Below are 21244 nucleotides of genomic sequence, written 5' to 3'. Positions count from 1 at the left end.
TGAAGCAGAAACTCCAAGAATGAGTTTTAGGAAACTAGTTTTTTAAACAAGTACTAAGGTGATTCTTATCAAAGGAAAGTTTGGAAAACACTGCCAGAGCTTCTCAAATTTCAGCGTGCATAGAAATAATCTGGGACTTCTGCTTCTGGCCATGACAGTAACTTGCATCATTGCGTGGTTGTACCATAAATAACTAGAAAACTGCATAAAATATATTTTTAAAAACACAACAATTTTCAAACACTGGGAAAGAGACAGCTTAAGACTGTGACATTGAGAAAAGGAAATAAACAAGAGGAACACTACAATTATCCCATCTTTAATCTTGGAGGCAGTTTCCAGACCACGGGCATAAGGAGGACATTCCCAAGGAGATCACAGCTATCTTGCTGAACTGAAAAGATTGGGAAGGCAGAAGTGGCTGGGATTTTCAAAGAAGAGAGAGTTAAGCAGGAAAAACGCTCCAGAAATCTTCATAGGGGTTCCCTTGAGTCTTTTACTGAAAACCAAGCTGGAAATGTGTAGGGCAAGATTTCAGGCAGTTGGGCAAAGAACAATTATGAGGGTAAGAATTACTGAAAAGCAGTAATCTGAACAACTGCTGGAGTTTGTGCAGGGTTGAGAGATGCTTGAGTTCTGATCAGCCAAATTGGGGAATCTTTGTTGAACCCCTGAGGCACTTAGTAGAGACCCTCCAGAAAGGTTATGTGTTAAAGGAAGGGCTAGACTCACCCTAGAATAAGAACTTCCCTTGGCCTCCCATAAGAAGTTCAAAAACAGGGCTTGAAATGTTCAGGTTGGTCCACAAGTAGATTAACTGCCTGACAGAACAAAATTCAACATTCATTAAGGGAAGACAACAAGATCTGAACATTCAAATGTAAAATTAGTCATGCCCATCATTTAATAAAAAATTATTAGATATGTAAAGAAGCAGGAAAAGGTGACCCATGATCAGAATAAAAATCAGTCAAAAGAATCAGACCCAGGAATAACCAGGATAATGGAATTAGCAGATAAAGACTTTAAAACAGCTATTAGCACAGTGTTCAAGGATTTCAAAAGGAAAACATGAACATAATGTTGAAAGAAATGAAAACTATAGAAAAGAGTTGAATGGAGCTTCTAGAATAGAAAAATACAATATCTGTAGTGAAAAATATATAGTATTGAGTTTAACAGCAGCTTGGACATGTGGAAGAAAAGATGAGTGAATTTGAAGACCGGAAGATAGAAGCTGTCTAAACTGAGCACAGACAGACAGAAAAGGGAAAAAGACCCCTGCGACTTATGGGACATTATCTGGTATTCTAAACTGTGTGTAATTTCAGTCCAAGAGCAGTACAGGGGCGGGGGGGGCAGAGATACAGTATTTAAATAAATGATGGCTGAAATTTTTCTGAATTTGGTAAACAGTAAAAAGTCACAGATCTAAGAAGCTCAAAATCCCTCTTATAGGATAAACAAAGAAAACCACACTAAGATATGTCACAAACAAGATGCTGAACACTAATAATGAAGAGAACATTATAAAAGCACCAAGAGGACATGTAGGGGTCAGAGATAAGCGTGGTCACTGATCTGTCCTCCAGTGCAGTGGAATGGTATATTTAAAACATTGAGAGGCTTTCAACTTAGAAATCTGTATACAGTGAAAATGTTATTCATTAATGAAGGCAAAATAAAGACAGATGTTTTCATCAAAGGAAAAGAATTTACCGTCAGAGACCTGCACCATAAAAATGTGGAATAAAGTTTTCAGGCTGAAGGAAAGTGATTTCATATAGAAACTCAGACCTGCAAAAAGAAATGAAGAATATCATCCATGGTAAATATAAAGATAAATAAGAAACTTTGTATTTTATATTTTTTAGTATCTTTAAAAGAAAAAAATCACTGTTTGAAACCGTAATTATAATTATGTATTGTGGGGTCATTACATGCAGAATTAAAATGTATAACAACAATAGCAAAGGGACAGGAGAGGAAAAATGGAAATGTACGGTCTTAAGGGTCTTACATTACTTATGAAGTGGTATAATATTATTTTAAGGCATATTCTGTTAAGTTAAAGATGCATACTGTAAACGCTAAAGCAACCACTAAAAATAAAATGAAAAAGTACAGTTAATAAGCCTATAGAGGACAAAATGAAATACTACAAATATTAGTTGTGTTCTTAAATGTTACTTCATTTGCTGTACATCCTTACAATTTCCAAAGACTTTAACTCATTGTTTATTTTTATAATTTTCACCAGTTATACTGGGGAATGAGTCCACAGAATTCTTCACACTGTCATTCTGGGGAAAAAAATGAATCCTATGAAATCTTTAAGAAAGAAATAATCAGTCTTGTTGACTCATTTATGAGGGCAACATTATACTGACAAAAGAAGACAAAGATATTACAAGAAAAGAAAATACATTCTGACATTTCACATGAACACATTTGGAAAAAATCTTTCTCAAAATATTAACAAATCGAATCCAGTAATATATAAAAATGTTAATATGTTATGACTGAATGGGATTGATCCCAGGAATGCAATTTTATTAAAACATTAAAATAAGTTTGTTAAACATTAAAATTTATTGCATCATAATTCACTGTATTAATGGAATCAAAGAGAAAAAAAATCAATAAAAACGTGTCAAAATTCAACACCCATTTGTGATAAACAATCTCAGCACTCTAGGAATAGATGGAAATTTCACCTAACAAAGTGCATCTACCCAATTTCTTATAAAGTGTGCAAAAAAAGTTTGGACTCTTTGCAAAAGCATATATATATGTTTAATATCTTTATTTTGGAGGGAAATTCAAATTAAAACCACAATGAAACTACTAGTACACACCCAATAATATGACTAAAATTTAAAAGACTTATAATACCCGGTATTGGTGAGGTTGTGGAGCAAATTGAACTTTTGCACATTGCTTCGTCAGTGTGAAATGGTGCAGTTACTCTGCAAGCAATACAGCCGTGTCTTATAACATTACACCTGCAGTTACCAAAAACTTCACTTGTAGGTGTTTGCTAAAAATTGGTTTCTGTAAAAAGACTCAAACGCTTTTATAAAATGAGCAAAGTAAAAACTAGAATGAGTGTTAGAAAATGAGAGTTTCTGCTTTTGTGGCCTCACATGGGATATGGTCAGACTAAGTGAAGGGTCTTAGAGCATTCTTAGGATAAACAAAAAACAATGAAAAACAGCAGAAGTCAGAAATGCCAACTGCAGAAGTCAGTACTTTTCCAGAAATTCGAGTAAAAATCTCACATTTCTCCTAATACAGTGAAGACAATACATTTTGAAAACTTATAAAAGCTGTCTTTGGAAGTGAGTTGTAATGATCTGTTCAGAGAATATCATCCCTTTTGATTTAGGTTATTGGTTTTTTTTCCATGTTTGACTACAGCCTAGGGAGAGAATTCATTTTCACTGTTGCTCTGTTCTTTCATTAGTGTAGCTCTGGCTTAAGAAAATTATACTTCAATTTTGTTCAGTGAAAGAACATTAAGGCCCTGTTATAGCATTGTGCTACGAAGCTACACTTAAGGGTTTTCTGGTCCCCTATTACAAAATCCCCCTTTTAACCTATCTTAGTGATTTAAGAATTGCATAGGGTTAATATGATGCAATTCATTCCTCTGGGTGCAGTTCTTTGTAAATGGAAACATAACGGTCATTTTCATTTTTTACGATCTATTGCTTAATTCAACATTTGCATTTCTTTTAATATATTTTAATCCTTCACATTCATTTAAAAACAAACGTACTCCAGTTAATTTTTTTTTACTTTATTCATATATGAAAGGCATTATGTGCTAATTGAACAAAAGTAAATTTCATCCTAGAGCATATTTGAAATGTTGCTAATTCTAAACGAGGATTTAGAATATTCATGGTGATATCTCATCTTGAGCATCTTTAGGAAGAGGTCAACCACAAGTTAACTTGTGGTTTATTGACATTTGGTCCCTATGGTCTGTTTAATAATTTCCATGTTTCTTGTATTTGCCCTCTCCTTTTCTTTTTTCGTTTTAATCTACCTCTTCTTGAAGTTTCATTCAAAAGACCCCTTTCCATTCTGAAAATTAAACTATTCCTGCTTAGGCAGCAGCCAAATAGTAGAATAATTAGTTTCTAAGAAGACCCTGTAAGGGGTCTGACATAACTTGGAGTAATTTTGTATGCTCCTTCATTGTTAGTTTAGGACCTTTTCGAATATTCTTGATGTTAGCAGCTAGATTTTAAAAAATTAATAGATTTTATTTTTTTGAACAGGTTTAGGTTTATGGAAAAAATGAGTGGAAAGTTCAAAGAGTTTCCATAAATCCCCCTCCACCAAGTTTTCTCTATTATTAACATCTTGCATTGGTATGGTACATTTGTTACAGTTGATGAGACAATAATGATACATTATTATTAACTAAAGTCCATAGTTTACATTAGGGTTAATTCTCTGTGTTGTACATTTTACAGGTATTTTAAAGACTTTATTTTTTATCATAGTTTTAGAGTCACAGAAAAATTGAGAGGGAGGTACAGAGATTTCTCATATGTCCCCTGCCCTCACACATGCATAGACTCCCCCATTATCTACATTTCTTACCAGAGTGGTGCATTTGTTACAATTGATGAGCCTACATTGACACATCAGTACCATCCAAGGTCCACAGTTTACATTAGGGTTCACTCTTGGTGGTGTACTTTTTATGGATTTTGACAAATGGATAATGACCTGTATCCACCATTACAATATCATATAGACTTGTTTCACTGCCTTAAAAAATCCTCTGTGCTCCATCTAGTCATTCTTCCCTTTCTCTTCCCTGAACCCTATTCATCATTGATCTTTTTACAGTATCCATAGTATTGCCTTTTCCAGAATGTCATATAGTTGGAATCATACAGTATGTAGCATTTTCAAATTGCCTTCTTTCACCTAACAATGTGCATTTAAGATTCCCCTATTCCTTGTGTTGGTAACTAGGTTTTAAACTCAATTCAGAGTCATATCTTCTGTTTTCTGGGCACCTTTGAATAATAGAAAAGTGTTCTGTAATAATTGGGCATCCATATATAATCCATACCTAGCACATGTACAAAAATTAACTCAAAATAGATTATAGACCTACCTGTATGTGGAACCTAAAACTATAAAACTTCCTGAAGGAATTATAGAAGAAAAATTTTTTGACCTTGGATTAGGCAAACATTTTCTTGATATGACATAAAAAACACTTTCTGTAAAATTTTTAACATGATAAATATAGAACTTCTGCTTTTCAAAAGACACTTAAAATAAAAGGTCAAGCCACAAACTGGGAGAAAGGACTTGTATCCAACATATATAAAGAACTCTCAAAACTCAATAATAAAAAAAACAATAAAAAATGAACCAAAAATTTGAACACTTCACCAAAGAAAATAAATGGATAGCAAATACATACATGAAAAGATGGTCAATGTAATTAGTCATTAGACAAACTCAAATCAAAATCACATGAGATCCATTTAGAATAGCTTTTTAAAAAGTCACAATGTCAACTGCTGACGAGGGTGTGGAACAACTGGAACTCTCGTTCACTGCTAGTGGGAATGCAGAATGGTACAGCCACTTTGCGAAATAGTTTAGCAAATACCTAGAAGGTCAAACATATGACCGATAGGACCCAACAATTCCCAAGAGCAATGAAAACCATATTCACGGAAAAGCCTATTATGCAAATGTTTACAGTGGTTTTGCTCATAATTGCCAAAAACTGGAAACAACTCAAAGGTCTTTCAATTAATGAATGGATAAACAAACAGTGGTTTATCTATTCAGTGGAATACTCAGCATTAAAGAAGGAATGACTAACATTAAAATAGCATTAAAGAAGGAATGTACAGCAACAAAGATGAATCTCCGATTCATTGTGCCAAATCAAAGGAGCTAGACTTAATGGGCTACACACCTTATGACTCAATCCTCATGACATTCCTGCGAAGACAAAATTATAGGGACAGAAAAGAGATTAGTGCTTGCCAGGGGCTGGGGGAGAGGTTAGACTACAAAGAGACAGGAGGGTAGATTTTTGTGTAATGGATTTGTTCTATATCTTGACTGTTGTGGTTACATGACTAATGTATTTGTCAATACTCAGAATTGTATGCTAAATTGGGTGAATTTTATTGTATGTAAATTATGCCTCAATATACCTCACTTTAAAAAAAAACTAAAGTGTATATCACAAAGAATCCTGTATTCTCAACTTTACTAGTTGGGGAAAATAACTATTGCAAAGAAATATTGATACTGGAAAGTGGTATTTGAACTTAGTGCAAGCTCTATGATCGCATTAGTTCTTTTTTCAATTTTTATTTTATTTCCTGCACATTTTTTAAAATAAATTTATTTATTTTTTATTTAATTAATTTATTTATTTTTGGCTGCGTTGGGTCTTCATTGCTGCACGTGGGCTTTCTCTATTTGCAGTGAGCAGGGGCTACTCTTCATTGCGGTGAGCAGGGGCTACTCTTCATTGCAGTGCGCGGGCTTCTCATTGCAGTGGCTTCTCTTGTTGCAGAGCACAGGCTCTAGGCACGAGGGCTCAGTAGTTGTGGCTCGTGGGCTCTAGAGCGCAGGCTCAGTAGTTGTGGCGCACAGGCCCAGTTGCTCCGCGGCATGGGGGATCTTCCCGGACCAGGGCTCGAACCCGTGTCCTCTGCATTGGCAGGTGGATTCTTAACCACTGCCCCACCAGGGAAGCCTCGTCCTGCACATTTCTTTATGGCTCCTTTATTCCCCCTGTAAGATTCTAGCTGTTTACTCTTGAATTAACATAATAGTCAATCACAGAAGATGTAGCAAAGGGGCCACACTTTGGAGACATAGGAAAAGCCATTCAGTCACCCTGCAATGAATTTTGGAAATTTAAAAACTGGTCCTAAAACTTGGTTCTTTTAAATAAGTGCTCTGCAATTTAAAGGACTCAATTTCTTTTCAGTCAATTTTGAGTAATTTTGTGAACCAATCTTGCTGGGCCACAGAGGAGGCAATGTGACCCTGTATTCTGCTGTCAGGACGGCACACTCTTCTTATCCAGTTAAAAGGTGTTCCCTTTTCTGCAGAAGAAAATGCTGGTTTGGGAATGCTAGGGCTGCACCGATTCCTGTAGAAGATGAAAGTTTTCTTTGAATGTAGAAAGACACCAGTTATAAAAGGGGTTGCATCTAAGTGTTCATTTGTGAGTTCGTGTTTAGATTTTAAACACACTTACAAAAACAATATTACACATGATGGCTAGATCGACCAGCCAGCCCAGACCTCCTTTTGGGGGATCGTGACATGTCATGATTAAATGTAAGGCTGGACTCTAAAGTCAGGCTGTCCAAGTTGAGGTCTTAGCTCTGTCACTACTGTGTGATCTTTTCCAAGTTACCTTAGCATTTTGTGCCTCACTTTCCCAATCCTTAGTATGGAGATGCTGATAATTCCTACTTCACAGAGTGGTGAGATACACAGATAATGCATGTAAATGGATTAGAAATGTGCTAGCTTAAAGAATGTGCCCAACACAGCTGTTATTATCTAATCTATAATGTATCAGAAGGGTTCAGGCATCCAATAAAATCTAATCACTGTGTTAGAAAAAAGTTTGAGAGAAAATGTGTTCAGTATTTTAGATGAGGGTGTCAGGAATCCACTTCCTCTCACCTTTGTTCTCTACCCCCATTTAGGTCAGGAGAGTCAGGGAAATGCCAGGCTCTTAGTTTGCAGGCACTGAGGTGTCAGAGGAGGCCCCATAGTTCAGGGTAAGGGCAAGGAGACCATGGACCAGAGCCCTGGGAGGAGAGACAGAGCTGACAGCAAAGGCTAATGGATCGGACGTTAGGGGATCGCGGGGTCAAAGCTTTGTCGGGACCATTTACCTAGTTATCTCCCCTCTCATGTTCCACTGCTAATGTCAGTGTTTCTCTCTTCTGAGAATACACAGCCCCTTTGAAAGTTTACTGTGGGACTTCATGTTACCGAACTTCAGAGAAACCTGGGTGTGAAAAATTCCCCTACCGTGCTCCTCCCTCTTGTTTTCCTCTAAGATTCCTCTACTCTTGGGAGGTGTGGAGGGAGGAAGCTAGGGAACGTGACACTTAAAACAGTTTTCGAAAATAGTATTTGTAACCCTTACTTCAGCACACTCTGAAGTTTTACCAGAAGGGAGGTATGTTTTTAAATTAATGCACATATGAAAGAGTATATAGCCATGGATTGAGGTCACATTGCACTATTAATTAAACTATCAGGAATCAAGAATGCTTTTAAGCCCTAGATCTTAAAATTTGAGACTAATTTATAGAATCATAATTCTTTTTTTTTTTTTTTTTTTAAAGAATTTTTTTTTTTTTAAGGCATTGTTTACTTTGTTTATTTATTTATTTTTGGCTGTGTTGGGTCTTCGTTTCTCTGCGAGGGCTTTCTCTAGTTGTGGCAAGCGGGGGCCACTCTTCATCGCGGTGCGCGGGCCTCTCACCATCGCGGCCCCTCCCGTTGCGGGGCACAGGCTCCAGACGCGCAGGCTCAGTAATTGTGGCTCACGGGCCTAGTTGCTCCGCGGCATGTGGGATCTTCCCAGACCAGGGCTCGAACCCGTGTGCCCTGCATTGGCAGGCAGATTCTCAACCACTGCGCCACCAGGGAAGCCCCCTAGAATCATAATTCTTATCCTTAAATTTAAAAGCCAAGCCCAGTGCTTCTTCAGATTCTCTTCTAAAAATTAATTCATATGGAAACTGTGTTCCAATAATTAATTGTACGCTAGTACAAGTTTATATCTTCATTTCATTTATGAAACCATAAAGATGATGGGAATAATTGTTTGAAACAAAAAATTAGAACAGTTTTTTAAAACGTTTTGAGAAAACCTTTTATAGCAAGTACTTAAAATGTCATATCATTTTAATATCTATCTTGAAATATTCTTTTATAGCTGTGCAACGGAGGATCAGTGACAGATCTTGTGAAAGGATTTCTGAAGAAGGGCAAAAGAATGAGTGAGCCCATAATTGCCTACATTTTACGTGAAGCGCTGTTGGTAAGGTGGTTTAAATTGTTCACGCATTAATTAGGAGGCAGTTCCAGTTAAATAAAAAGTGGGGATCCTATTTTTAGCAAAACATCACTACATTAGTATTTATCGATGCAAGAGTAAGATGCAAAATGTGAAACGTTTAGCATAACTAATTCCTTTTTTCCATTAGAGATCTACCCTTCTTGTGTCAACAGAAACCTGAGTTTTGATCTCCTAGGTATATTTCTGAGATTATGGCAAAGGTAGATAATGTGTATTTTTACTAATAGTTAGGTTTTTATTTGCCATTATTTATTTATTTATTCCTTTAACAGCCATTATTTCAAATGAGTGTATAGAATGTTTTCTTCTGTTGAGATCAGCACATTTTAAATAAACTATTTGCTAAGGGCTAAGGAGTATGCACTGGTTTTTTGAATTTTTATATAGTGCAAAGTGGAAATGATATACTTTGATTTGACTAACTCAATGTGAAACATTTAAGAACCTTTGTTAATTTTAACATGTGTTACCTATTGATTTTGTATAAATGCATCCATCTGAAAAATGTGTTTTTGATGCTTTCTTTAAATGTCACTATGTATTTATTTCCCACTTCTAGGGACTTCAGCATTTGCATAACAACAAAACTATCCACCGTGATATAAAAGGAAATAACATCCTATTAACCATCGAAGGTGGAGTTAAACTCGTAGATTTTGGTAAGTTTTGTTTGAAATGCATGGATTTGGGCCGCAAAATGACTCGTATGATGTGATTTGATCATTTTCCGTCAGCCTTGCTTTGTAGGGATTGAAAGGGAAAAAACCAGTATCTCATTGAGGTAGGAAAGTTGCAGAGATTTTTAAAAATTTGGCAAATGAGGGATTCCCAGAAGAAAGAGTGACTTCTTTCAAGTCAGCCATCGTGTGCCTGTAACACTCCTGCAGCAGTATGGGTGGTTGATTTTCTGAAATAGACGGGCTCCAAATAATCACACTAAGTCTAAATGGTAAGCCCACGGCCCTTACTATTGATTGCTTTCCTGATGGGCAGGTGCCCAAACCCAGGATTTTGAGACATGAGGGGAAATCTTCAAATGTCTCTGGGAAAATGTTTTCCCTCCAAAGAGGGCAGCACAAGTAAAGATGGTCTCTTTCTTACTTGGGACCTTCTATGTCTTATTGTGATGCCTGCAGCCACCTTGTTGTATCCTGAGGTGTTCCATCCCAAGTGGAAAGGCAGCCCTGCGAGACGGGAAGAAGGAGGGTCCTTGGTGACATAATCCAGCCACTAAATCAACTGACTTTGAAACCTCCCCTATCTCTGAACCTTCTGTCATGTGAGATAATACATTTCCGTATTGACTGAGCCAATTCGGAGTGTCTGTGTCAGAGCCAGAGGCACTGTAGTTGATACCCCTGCTCCTCCTTTTCCAGTTGTGACAGTGGTACCTCCCCCGTCTCACTGGACCCCCACTAACACACTACACCCGTGAGAGTGGGCAGCATTATTCTAGGACATCTCAGTATCCTCGTCATCCTCCCTTCCTGCACTCAGGCTGGGTAAGGTGTCTCTCCTTGTGCTTCTGTACCCGGTATATTTCTCCATTTCTGTGTTTATCACATAAGATTATAATGGTCTATTTGGTCTTTATATGTAGATAAAGATACTTAGGCTTACAGATACACAGGGTCATTAAGAGGTGGGACTATGTCATCTTCTATTCTGTAGACCTAATACTTTGGGAATAGTAGTTCAGTGAGTAATAGTTGAATGAATGAGTGACTCTTCCTTCATTTTGCATTTTGGAAAATGAAGCTTAGGGAAAGTAATCGACTCACTTTAGAAATTAATTGTTTTAATCCCAGTATGTAGCTCTTTAGTGATCTGGCTTCACCCAGGAATGAACTTCAGAGCATCTAGACAGGAACAGTTGAATAGCGTATCTTTCAAACGACCACGTATTTTTTCCCTCAGCTGAGCATTTGAAAACTACGGAGCAGCAGTGAGCTTGGCAATGAATTCCTGATTAATAACTGGGATGCAGCTAGTGTGTGTTACTAGTTGAGTTCAGAGCTGTGCATTTGAACAGTCTGGCTGGGTTAGGATACTAATGAGAACTTGTGCCTGAAATTCTAAAAAACAACAACAAAACACTCTTCACTGCTCCATGGACAGAGCCGTGACTCTCTTGAGACAATAATTTTGGCTCCAGTCTTAACAGACCCAAATGGAGAACTTAATATTTAACTTGAGATCTCATAATTCTCTTGCTCTAAAAAATGGCTACAATATATATAGCCCAGATGAAAACTGTTAAAACAAATGTAAGTAAGCATCTTCTTCAGTCACAAGAAAAAAAGAACTTGGTCAACCAGTAGCTCTGAGAAAGGCAACTTCCTGGGACACCCTCCAAAGTAATCCAGAGTAAAAATATACAGCTAGACAATAAATAAAGTGGCCTTTTTAATGATATCTTTAGAAAGTAGTCATAATTTAGAAAGCTGACAAAATGAGAGCTTTGGTTTTATGTTAATTAACTTAAAGACTTTGCTGTCAGCAACAATTAGAAAAGAGGGTCAGTTGCCTATTAAATGTGTTCCTGGTGTCTGATACTAAAATGCTATTATTTGCATATAAAAGGATGCTTATATTTCTATTCTCCATGGTAAGAGGACATGGATTCAATTCACCTAAGATGGTTTAAGGTTTTTATATGAATTAAAACCCGAGGATGGAGGTTCATACATAGTGAAACTTCTCAAGGGCATAAGGAATACGGTGTACTAAGCCACCAACTGCAGAACCAAACTGAAAATCAAGGTCCTCAGTTTATGTTTAAATCAGATTTTCAGAGAATGCCACAGCTGGGAGTAAAGGGAGTAAAGGTTTAGAATATATTTTCATTTGGATTTCTCACCTCATGAAATGTACAGTAGGCTGATTATTGGATATTGGAGATCTGAATGTTCAAATGGAATTCCACCACCTCATCCATCCCCGGAAATCTGCTTCATATCAAGAGTTTCTTGTCTTAGAAAAAGTCCTCAGTATCTATTTTGTTGCTCAAGCTGGAAACCTTAGCTTATCCTTGAGCTTTCCTTTGTCTTCACCACCCGCATCTACAATGAGTCACAAGGCTCTGTCTCTGTTATAAGTTCCCAGACTCCGTCTTTATCTCTCTGTCCTGGTCCTCACCATCATCTCTGGCCTGGGCTCCTGCAGCTACACTTTACTGACCCCCCTGCAGCCAGTCTCATTCCTCTCCTTCCAGACCATTCCCCACACTGCAGCTCTGGCTCAGCTGACCCTGCCACTCTCTGGCTCAGTATTTTGTCAGTGGTTTGTCAGCCCTCCTTGGGGAGGGCTGTGCCTTGTGATCCTCTCTGCTGGCCCAGAGTAAGCACTGAACGATTAACACCTTTTTTGGCCCCTTGGTGCACAGCAGGGACCCCCTCTTCCTATTACCTGTGAGCCAGGTCAACTTCTTTCAGTCTCTTAAATGTACCACCCTCTTTCTCAGTCAGGGCTCTTACACATGTGTCGGAGGAAGATCTTCGAAATTGGTTAACATGCTTTTCTCTTGCTTATCCAAGAATGTGACCTTAACCCCAGTCTGCCAGAAGCATCTCTGTTTGGGGGGAGGTTAAGATTTGTTCCAGAAGGAATGCAAGAAAATGACTGAGGAAATATTAAAAAATAGGAATGTGTAGCAAGATCTGGGTTATCTCTTGAGAAAGATCTGTCTAAATTGCTTTATCTTCTCTTTAGCTTATGGAGAGGGAAATTCCAGGGATCCATTGTAGGGTTTTGCATAAGAGAGAACAGAAAGAAGAGGGAAACCCTTTCCAGTTCTCAGGTAATTGTGGAAAGGTGAAACAGAGAAAGAGGCGGGACAGTGAGATGAGCTTTTAAAAAGTGAAGGTGACAACGAGGGTGGAAAGGAACTCTTACCCTCACTCTTCCCACCACCATCATTCCGAGTCCCAGACGAAGTCCCTGCAGAGTCTGTGCAGACGAAGTCCCTGCAGAGTCTGCTCCAGTCCAGACTGGGGTGATTGCATCATCCTGACGTAGAGGTGCAGAGTGATTAGGTACAGGAAGCACTGAAGCTAAGCTTCTCCAAACCCCTACCCTCTGCTCCCATTAACCCCCAAATAACAGCAAATCTGGCTGGGGAGTTTCTAGAGGGTGTTGCTCAGGATGGGCGGTGAGGGGCAGAGCCCAGATCACCTGGGCCAGGTCTGAATAGGAGTCACAGCCAGACCTCAGAGCATTGTCAGCCCCAGCTGAAGCCACCCTGAGTCTTTGTCTGCCAGGATTCTCTACACAGGTAGCCCTGCCTGCCTGAGAACAGGCCACAGGCTCACTGGATGCGACCCCATCAGGAGGGCCAGGGGGCCCCTAGCAGGCAGGCAGACAAAGGAACATGGCCTCAGGGACCCACCACACCCAAGGACCCTCCCTCTTCTCCCCACCACAAGGTCTTATAAGCCATCCCTCATCCTGTACAGACAGTACCGTCTTCAGGAGAGAAGAAGGAGGGGCGCCATCTGAGAGATGGAGCAAGCGCTTTCATTCAAGAGAGACTGAACTCTTTCTAAGAGGACTTACGGTTTAGATCTGACTAAGCTTTACTTCTCCCAGCCAGTGGGTAGGGACATAGGAGAGCCCATAATAGTTAGAGGCAAAATGAAGAAATCACAATGACAATTTTCTTTATGTATCTAAGATTTATGTCATTGAATTTTGTGACCAGTTACAAACATGATGCTTTCCCTGCATGGAAACCTCCCCTCACCCCTGCACCCAGCTAACTTCTGTCTGCCTGGCTGAGAACTTCCCCAACACCCTATCCTTTCCTTTTTTAAAAATCTGTATTTTATATCAGAGTACAGTTGATTAAAAATGTTGTGTTAGTTTCAGGTGTACAGCAGAGTGATTCAGTTATACATATACATGTATCTATTCTTTTTCAGATTCTTTTCCCATTTAGGTTATTACAGAATACTGAGCAGAGTTCCTTATACTATACAGTAGGTCATTGTTGATTATTTATTTTAAATATAGCAGTGTGTGCATGTCAATCCCAAACTCCTTAACTATCTCTCCCCCCACCCTTCCCCCTGGTAACCATAAGTTTGTTCTCTAAGTCTGTGAGTCTGTTTCTGTTTTGTAAACAAGTTGACTTGTATCATTTTTTTTTAGATTCCGCATATAAGCGATATCATATGATATTTGTCTTTCTCTGTCTGACTTACTTCACTTAGTATGATAATCTCCAGGTCCATCCATGTTGCTGCAAATGACATTATTTCATTCTTTTTAATGGCTGAGTAATATTCCATTGTATATATGCACTCTGTCTTTTCTTTAGCCAAACAGTTATCACATTTGATTGTAATCATGTGTTTAATTTGACTACCTTTGCTGCTAAGCTGTGAGCTTTGTGATGGCTCGGTCTCTGTCTGGCCTATCACTCTGTCCCTGGAACTAAGCACGGCACTGGCACATCGGAAGTGCTCAATAAATACTCTCGAATGAGTGAGTGAATGGGAGGCAGGATTTTCCATGTAATTGTGTGACCTTGAGAAGGTCACTTAAAATCTCCAGGAACATCAAGTATGAAAAACAGTCTCTATCTCATACGGTTGATCACTGTGGAGAGTAAATGGGATGATACAGATGAGCTATGTAGTATAATTATTGACACTTTATAATTAAAAAAATTTGAGCTATTATCATGAAGTAATACTGTCACCTCGCCCCTAGCTCAGTGTATACATAGTAGGTACTTGATAAATAGTAAATAAATACTTTATTTAAATATTGATAGTTGCTAAATATTGAAAATCTGAGTTCCCAGAATAGATGCCTCTTTCTGTTTAAAAAAATAATAGCCCTTTGCTAGAGTCAATTGGATATTAACTTTAAATATCAAGCTATTTAATTACACTAAAAGTAAGATTCAGTTTGCTAATGCTAGTTATGAGTAGAGCCTTTAAGAAAACCTTTTGTTTTCTTGTTAAGTGGGCTAGGCTTTGACAGAAAACCACCAGCCACCTCAGAGAATAAAAAGACAAGTGAGCTTGCAGACGTTATAAATGAAATACATTAGCAGCCACTGGTGTATGATCAATCAATAAATAACACGACCTCCCAGGAGATAAACCCCTTTAGGCAAGTCAACTAACGTCTGAAAAAACAGTCTTAATTTGGAATAGAAAAATGAAAGAGAGACTAAATTTAAAGGGCAGTACTCAGTTCTCATTTCTACAGATTTCTCTCTGGGGAATCTTCATTTCTAATAGAGTAGTTAACATTTCAATACAAAAGTACAGAATGTACTTCTTGTGACTTATTTAGACATCATTCTTATGACAGAGTATTTCATGGCTTTCAATCTCTTATTACCCACATGCTCAATTTTAGACCAAATCCCCAATGAATAATGTAGGTCAAAGAGAAGTTGTGACTTATTTATTAATAACCCACTTTTGTAGCATCCAGTGAGGCAGGCACACCTGAACTTAAAAACTATGAGGTTCCCTTCATTCCTTCCTTTCTTCCAGAATAATTCAGAACAAAAGCCATTTGGTGGGCCCGAGAAAGCATGGGAGTCGGGGTGTAGCTCAGCAAGTGGTTTGGATCTGAAAGGGGTGAGGAAGGTGTCCACGCTGGGAGGGGAGGGGCAGTGGTGGCTCGGCTTGGGGTGTTGAGTCCCCGAGGAGGGGACAAAGAGAGCATTTGTCTAGGGGGATGGTGGTGACCCCAGTCAGGTTGTCAGAGCCTGAGCTGCATAAGGGCGTCTGCATAGGGGTCAAGATGGAGACAAGAGGTTGGTTACATAAAGGGGGCTTGATACCATCTGGAAATATCCTGAGCACAATGGAAGCCAGGTTTCTTACTGTAAGAGATGAGAATTACAAATGTGGAAGGGAGAAAACTGAACCCCATGATGTTGGATTGGAATTGGAGGTGTCAGTGTGAACTCATGGTTTTCAATATGTAGAGAGGCATATAAAAAGAAATATAATGTGATACGTGTGGTGTGTTTGTGTGTGTGTGTGTGTGTGTGTGTGTGTGTGTGTACAGGTTATCTGGCTATGTCCACTAAGAGAACTTGCAAGCTTGATGCCCCAAGAGCAAGCACATCAAACACCTAGCTCTCAGTTTTTAAATACAATTCTCCACTAATAGTAAGCAAGGATTCTTGGAGAAAAGCTGATTTTTAAGGCTATACAAGATAAGCCTGGAACTTAATGTGCCAAAAAAAGTGAGGAACTGCCCAAAGAATGATGGAGACAATGTCAAAAGGACACAGAAGCCAAACTGAAGTGATTCTCACTGACCAAATCTGGGACAGTTTGAGCATCAAAATAATGATAATAATGATGGTAGCAGTGATGTCCATTGAATAAAGTAGAAATCCATTAATTCATACTTTCGTACTTACACACATAAATAGATGAATGGAAAAAAGCTAAAGCTTTTCTTTATAGAAGAATGCCAACTAATGAATGTAGAAGGAATAATGAAAGTTTAAAAATTATCTTTTGGCAACCATCATAGTAATAATTAGTTCATCCAAAAACTTCAATGGATGCTAAACTAGTGGGTTAAGTTTTGATTAAAAATAGGATATTTAGATAGTCTCAAAAAGCTCTGCATAAAATACTTAATTACAAAAGAGAAGGAGAAACTTTACAGGTGAGAAGCCTGGCAGACACAGACTGAATCAGGTAGGCAAAGTGAATACAACTACTGATGTGACAAATGGAAATCACGTACCACCTGATAGGATACAAGGAGAAAACTTCCCTTCCATGATATTCCTGCCAAAAATATAATCTTGAGGGAATATCTGACAAATCCAAGTTCAGGAACATTCTACAAAATAACTAGCCTGAAATTCTAAAAAAAATATCAAGGTCATGAAGTTCAAGGAAATATTAAGGAACTCCTCCAGATTGAAGGAGACCAAAGAGACATGACAACTAAACACACCACGTGATCCTGGATTGGATCCTTTCATTGTTAAGTATATTTGGGACAATTGATGAAATTTTTTTTTAACAAATATTTCTTTATTTTAAATATTTTATTTTATTTTATTTTAAAAATTTATTTATTTGTTTATTTTTGGCTGTGTTGGGTCTTCGATGCTGCACACGGGCTTTCTCTAGTTGCGGGGAGCAGGGGCTACTCTTTGTTGCGGTGCGCAGGCTTCTCATTGCGGTGGCTTCTCTTGTTGCAGAGCACGGGCTCCAGGCGCACGTGCTTCAGTAGTTGCGGCATGCGGGCTCAGTAGTTGTGGCTCACGGGCTCTAGAGCACAGACTCTGGAGCACAGGCTCAGTAGTTGTGGCACACAGGCTTAGTTGCTCCACGGCATGTGGGATCTTCCCGGACCAGGGATCGAACTGGTGTCCCCTGCATTGGCAGGCGGATTCTCAACCACTCCACCGCCAGGGAAGCCCAAACTGATGAAATTAGAATGGAGCATGTAGACTAGATGGCAGAAATGGATCCGTGTTAAATTTCCTGGTTTTATTAAGTGTATTGTGGGTAGGTAGGGGAATGTCCTTGTTTGTAGCAATCATACATTAAAGTATTTGGGGGTGAAAGGGCATCATGTAGCCCACTTACATTACATGGTTTACATACTTACATACTTAAATGGTTCAGGAAACAAAATTATTTATACTTCTCTTGCCAACTTTTCTCTAAGGTTGAGATTATGTCAAACAATTTTTTTAACTATGGAGTAGAGTTGGAGACTTAGCACATATGTCTAAAGATGTTTATGTATATGCCTGAAGATTATATGTATACACACATATATGTCTACCAGATATATATATTTGGTAGTTGAATGTTATGAATCTTGAAAATTTGAGAGCTAGTGCTTTATATAATGAAATGATATATTGAAAAAAGAAACTAGAGGGAAGAACCATTTTTAAACGTTGTCAGAGCTTTAGAATTTTCATACCTATACGAAAAATTAATATTTTCCTCAGTCAGAATTTATTTTTATACTTCAGGGAGGTGACCTTTATTTTATTTGAAAGGAAAGACATGTATGAATTCTTTCAATTTGTAAAGCAAAACCATGAATAAATGGACTCTTTGTTTTAGACCTCTGTGGTTCCAGCTGAACCTATGGGCTCAACTCTGCCAAAGTGAACATTTTCTGAAGTTGAACGAAGCTGTTTGGCCTTATAGATAGTGTGTATGTCTTGGTCAAGGGCCTTTCAGTTGTAAGGACAAGAACCCCAAACTAGCTCCAAAAAGGAGTAAGATACAAAAGACAATTTCCTAGATAAGAAGAACGGGAGGAAGGGGACTGGAACAGACAGAAGACCGGAAGATGAGACCCAGGACCGCTTGCTGCCTCTTACTCTCTCACTGGAGAAACTGAATCTCTCCTCTCTGCTTCTCTTTGAGTGTCTACAGACCAGCCTCTGGAGTCTTCATGTTGCCCAACAAGGCTTCTCAAAAATAGCAGCCTCAACTGTCACAGCCTTTATGACCTTATGGGCCTAGTGCCAACAGCTAACTGATCCAGACTTTTAGCACCTAAATCCAAGGGAATTGGGAGTGGGAGAAGGAGTTCAGTTGGGCAAGCAGGGTCAGACATCCCCTTTGATCCAATCAGCCATGACTGGGGATTGGGCTGATACACTACAAGCACATCTGCCTGGGCCTTCCTCTTCTGCAAGTAACTGTAAATAAAGATTTTTTTTTTTTTTAAAGAGGGTTATGGAAAGGGAGAGACAGAAATTTCTAAATATCCTAGAGAATATTTTTTTCTTATTGATGGGCACTGCCCTATATTCTGAGAGATGTTCAAAATTTTGGATTTTATTGTTGAAATTAAATTACATAAAGTACACCAAAAAATTCTGTTTTCACGCAGGCTCTAGAGTGCAGGCTCAGTAGTTGTGGCACACAGCCTTAGTTGCTCCGCAGCATGTGGGATCTTCCCGGACCAGGGCTCAAACCCGTGTCCCCTGTATTGGCAGGCGGACTCCTAACCACTGCACCACCAGGGAAGCCCCTCCTGTTGCCTTTTAAAGTAATTTAAGTCAGTCATTCTTAAGAGAATTTTGCATTTTTCTACCTTCTTAACTAATTTTCTTGTGGGAATTTATGTTAAGTAAAAATGCCATTTGTCCTCAGGAAACTCATTTTTCTCTCCAGCTAAAGTTTACTAACCTGAAAATGGACACGTTAGATATTACAACCATTAAGTTGCCTTCTAGTTCTGAAGTAGTCGGTTGTGTTGGAAAAATGATCTTCAGAGTTAACAGTCATTGCAGAAGCATTCAACAAACATGATTTGGTTAAGACCTTCCTCTGTTACTCTTTCGTAGGTGTGTGTCCTGTTTTTAATGTGGTAATTATCCAATATTCTCAGACTCAAGGGTTTCTTATTCTACCTACTTGCATTTTTCCTTTTTCACTTATTTTGAGACTTTTTGTTTTTCCTTCTTCACATTCTGGGCTGAATTCTTCTTGTTTCCATTCAGTTTACAGGAACCAGGTGTAAAACAGTCTTTCTGCAGGATCCCAAAGGACTCTAAATATATGAGACTCCATTAGCATTGTAATTCATTATCCCAGATATCATTGGTGTGCAGAAATATCCATAACTAATTATGAAATATTCATAATAGTTATTATTTTAATATCATCCTTTAAAATTATCTTTATACATTTCATAACGTGTATATTACTATACTAGGAAATATGTAGAAAATAGTCTGTATCTATATCGAGTATGCTTGCTCAGAAGTTTCTTATTGTTTGGAATGTGTGATCAAGAAGTTTGGAGGCCAAACGCTTGCTTTAAAGAATTCTTAATTCATATTAATATAAAACCTAATAACTCTTAGACTTTGTAAACTCATTATTATTGACCGTTACCCTTGTTAGTTTGCTCCTTTATATGTAAAACCATTAGGTTCTTGTATCGGTCAGAGCTCCTTGATTGTAGGCAACAGAAACTTAACTCTGACCCACTTAGGCAATGCTACGGAAAATGGCACTGAGTGGCCTACAAAGCCCAGGGAGAAGCTGGGCAATCCAGCCTCCTAGGAAAGGGCTCTGGCGTCCCTGGGCCTCCAGAGCAGCATTACCTGGGCTAATCCTTAGATCGTCAACACTGGATGACTCACCCTAGTCACTCCAGTCTAGTCACTCTAGTGTCTCCACTCAAGATTCACATTTCCAGGAAGTCTGAATGCTCTGTCTTGGGTCCTATGCCACACACACCCTAAGACACTCTTCTTAGCCTCCTTCCCAATAGATTTCCTGTGGAGTATGGAGGGATGGTCCTTTCCTGACATCCATATCTATAAATTCAGACGCCAGGGCACGACTGCTTGCTGAAAAATGCCAATTCTAGCGACATCATCTTTTCTTTATCTTCAGAAAGAAGAAAAATGTATCACATGATTAGTCTAAAGTGTCACTTTCTTACCAGGAGCAAAACTTTCGATGTTTTACTCAGTTGTGGTTTTTTTCTACCCCCTTTACATTTTGCTTAAATGACATTTGAATTCTTAAACTACCTTTATGAAATTGAAACAAAAATGTTCACCGAGGGTCAAATATAATTTTCAATTTTTTCATAAATAATTATAAGCCCTTAGAATAAATTTTAGTAGATTTATAATCAATTTTAAGTTAAATTTCTTTTAAAATCTATTTACTTTTCCTACTTATATAAATAAATTACTGTACTCTGATACTATAAAAGTCAAGCTTAATCATTCCTCCCTTTAATTCATAGGAAAAGACAAGATAAAATGTTTAGATTTATACTTAATTTTTCTGAAAGTTAAAATACCTGGAGTAGAGATAGAGGTAGAGGATGCATTTGGGAGAAATGTGTACTAAGCGTTTATTCCCTTTCTTCAGATCATCTGTTAGAATGTATAACTGATTCACTTTGTTATAAAGCAGAAACTAACACACCATTGTAAAGCAATTATACTCCAATAAAGATGTTTAAAAAAAATAAAAAAAGAAAATAAAAAAAAAGAAAATTTTCAAGGGAGAACCTTCAATCACAGATTAGATAATTTCCTTTGAATTTCAAAAATGATTTCATGAGGATATTTTTTCTGTCAAATGATAAGCTTTTTTAAAGGCAAAATGTGAAGGCCGTAGATGA

General features: G+C 38.1%; 1 protein-coding gene across 3 annotated transcripts in view; it reads left to right on the top strand.

Moving 5' to 3' along the window:
- The window catches only part of MYO3A (myosin IIIA), a 181387-nt gene that overhangs the window by 21507 nt on the left and 138636 nt on the right, over positions 1-21244 (top strand). For all 3 annotated transcript variants that reach the window (XR_005018734.1, XM_036843194.1, XM_036843193.1), the window contains exons 5-6: positions 8978-9082; positions 9681-9780. Coding sequence is in view for 2 of the 3 variants with exons in the window: in XM_036843194.1 (XP_036699089.1) it covers positions 8978-9082; positions 9681-9780 (205 nt within the window). In the remaining variant the exon portion in view is untranslated. The remainder of the gene's footprint in view (positions 1-8977; positions 9083-9680; positions 9781-21244) is intronic.

This window comes from Balaenoptera musculus, chromosome 2 (genome assembly GCF_009873245.2).
Source record: "Balaenoptera musculus isolate JJ_BM4_2016_0621 chromosome 2, mBalMus1.pri.v3, whole genome shotgun sequence".
In the NCBI taxonomy this organism is placed as follows: Eukaryota; Metazoa; Chordata; class Mammalia; order Artiodactyla; family Balaenopteridae; genus Balaenoptera; species Balaenoptera musculus.
Note: the sequence above shows the minus strand (reverse complement) of the source record. Positions and strands in the feature narration are given on the sequence as shown.